The sequence below is a fragment of the Etheostoma spectabile genome, chromosome 15 (assembly GCF_008692095.1).
Source record: "Etheostoma spectabile isolate EspeVRDwgs_2016 chromosome 15, UIUC_Espe_1.0, whole genome shotgun sequence".
In the NCBI taxonomy this organism is placed as follows: Eukaryota; Metazoa; Chordata; class Actinopteri; order Perciformes; family Percidae; genus Etheostoma; species Etheostoma spectabile.
In genome coordinates, this window is record NC_045747.1 from 30426152 (window position 1) to 30429045 (window position 2894).

Below are 2894 nucleotides of genomic sequence, written 5' to 3' on the forward strand. Positions count from 1 at the left end.
ACACACACACACACACACGGTGGAGCTGCCTCATATCTTTTGTTGTGCGTGCATTTTGTTGCTGTCTGATTTTCTGTCTTTCTGTGAAATTTTTTTTTATTACAATAAAGAATGTAATGATTTTGACACTTGACACTAAGAAAAGTACTACGATGAAGTGATAGATAAAAGATTCTTTACGGTGGTACTGTAATTTGGTTCATTTGGTCTATTAAGTACAAAAAGTGACTATGTATTTCATGTCAGCCCGTACTGGAGAGGCACCTCTCTGTTGCTGTTGCTCTTTTGAGTTTTTCCCCAAATGAAGGGTCTAAATATAGAGGGTGTCATATTCTGTACAGACTGTGAAGCCCCTCGAGGCAAATTTGTCATTTGAGGGGTAACAGGGGCCGTCTAGAGCACACAATTGATCTTTTCATCCCTTTTCTACTGTGAGTGCACTACTTTCAACCTGCATGGAAGTGGTAAATAGTTTTAAATTGGGACAGAGTTTCAGTCCTTTTTCTACTTCACCGTTGTCTCTCATTATCCTTGTCTCCTGCGCACTTTCTGTTTCTCACTTTGTCTTTCTCTTCACCACTTTGGAAACCTGAGGCATGTCTTGTTCTGTTTTGTTTCCCACTGCTTATCCTCGCAGTGCTAATTATCTCCTTTCGTCCTTCTCTTCCTCAGTGAATCAGTGGCTCCTGAAGTAGGAGATAAAAAAGATGTCAAGCTGCAGGGCCACGGGAGGAGAGGCGGAATTCATTCACACTGCCAAACCGAGCCGAGCCTGCTGTTTGACCTGAGCTGAACGGGAGGCAAAAGCGCCGTGCTTTACTTCAGACATCTTAACCACACTGATCTCAGCTGCTCAGCTGACCCAACTCCAAACAATCTTCTGTGCTGGCCTCCCACAGCGAGGGCTTTGACCAGACTTTGAGTCCAAAGTCTTCTCCCTTCTGTATTTTTATTTGTTGTGTTAACTCACAAAGACTGGAGATGCAAAGGCACTCAATCATTTTCTTTGGCTGGTTTTCAGATGTTATTTAAAGACTACAGTATACTCCGTTTCTCTGCTCGTTCATGCCTACATAAGGGAAATTGTGGAAATGATCATCCATCGACTGGAGGAATTAATGCATTTCCATTGATGGTCTGAACTCCTGCAACAAAGACCCAGCTGTGGTATGATGAGAGATACAAAAAAAAATCTGCTGGTTCTGATATCACATAGTAAAGAAGAAGGTAATTTTCAAAGAGAATTTGAAATGTGTGAATTGCAATTTACATAGCTGAAGGGGGGGAAAAAGAGGGAGAGACTGCAACTCTGACATTTTACAGTCCTGAACAGATTTATGTAACCGAATTGGAAAGGGATAGGTCACTAATGTTGCATGATTTTACAATAGTTCAACTGTATTTAAGTTATTTAATTAAAAAGTGATGACAGAACTAACCTGGCATCCTGTCCCTGCTTTGCACAGCAACATAAAGGGTCGGCCGACCCTTTGCAACAGGGTTTTTACTTTTTTCAAAACCGGACGTGGTGATTTTTGGACAAGAGGGTGGACCTGGGTTGGATGACGCAATGACACATGCACGAAGCTAAACAATGAAAAGGGAAAAGTTGTGGATTTTCAACCCTTCTGAAAGCGAGTCACCCAGTGGAGATTTAATTCACTGGGTGAATTAAATCTCCACTGGGTTTTTACTCAAGTAAATGTAACGGAGTAAATGTAACTCGTTACTACCCACCTCTGGTTACCAGCAAACTCTAGTGATAGCTAGCTAGCTTGGTTGGGAGAACATTGAACAAGACATTTTTATGCGAACAAAATTGTACCAATTTACTTTGATGATGTAAAAACACACAATAATAGGGTAAAAGCTTAAGATGAAAACACCCAAAAACAAATTCACGGCTATTTAAACCCTTGTGTTGTCTTCCCGTTGACCATTGCCTTTCGAAAAATTGAAAGTTAACTGGTTTTGGCTCTTTTCCCCCAATGTTTTTGTCACTTTTTTTGATTCATGGTCAATAAACCTAATTTTTATTACATTATACCTATTTTTTTTAGTTTAAAAAAAATAGCAGTTCAGATCAGATGTTGAGTGGATATCACCGCTATATGTCAAAGTTGCGAAAACCATTTAAAAATGTCTTTCAAATGCTTTAAAATGGAATAAAACATCCAAAGGTCAATTCAAGTAATCACATATTTCACCTGCTATACATGCATCAATGTTCATTTTGGGCAATGTTGTTGAACGAAACCCATATTTGGGATATAAAAACTTTGAAAATGGCTCAAATTCGACCCAACGAAAACACAAAGATTAATTTACACAGTTACCTTCTATAGAAACAGACTTCTTTTTGCAAACAGTGGAGTCGCCCCCTGCTGGAAATTAGATAGAATGCAGGTTTAAAGCGCCAAAATGCAACTTAAGGTCTTTAAGTGAATGTCCCCGAGTCAAACTTTTGCTTAAAAGCGCCACTTTTAAGATTGGCCGTATTTTCGTTTTCGGTCAAATGGCCTTTTGAATGGGAAAGCTGTCGTTTACCTTTTTCTTCTTCTTCTTCTAGTCTTGATTGGGTCTTAATCAGTTGATGAGTTTGTAAACTTCCCCTTGGTTGGGTTTCACATGGAAAAATCCCAGCCAACCAAAATGCGTCACTACAAATTACACAAGAACGCTCAGTCCTCTTATTGGTCGGATGTGTCTGGAGTTGGAGTAAGAAAGTAAATATAGGAAGAGGGTTCTGTGTTCTGGACTAGTGCAAGAGCTCACCAAAAGTGGACAGTTGAATACTGGAAAAATGTTGCCTGGTCTGATGAGTCTCGATTTCTGTTGAGACATTCTGATGGTGGAGTCCGAATTTGGCGTAAACAGAATGAGAACATGGATCC

The 2894-nt window shown here is 39.8% G+C and overlaps 1 protein-coding gene across 1 annotated transcript in view; it reads left to right on the top strand.

The window, feature by feature from the left end:
* LOC116703411 (carbonic anhydrase-related protein 10) overlaps positions 1-1434 on the top strand; it is a 136351-nt gene extending 134917 nt beyond the window's left edge. Inside the window, exon 9 of the mRNA XM_032538128.1 lies at positions 673-1434. Within this exon, the coding sequence (XP_032394019.1) occupies positions 673-695 (23 nt within the window). The 3' untranslated portion in view covers positions 696-1434. The remainder of the gene's footprint in view (positions 1-672) is intronic.
* Positions 1435-2894: the final 1460 nt, after the last annotated feature.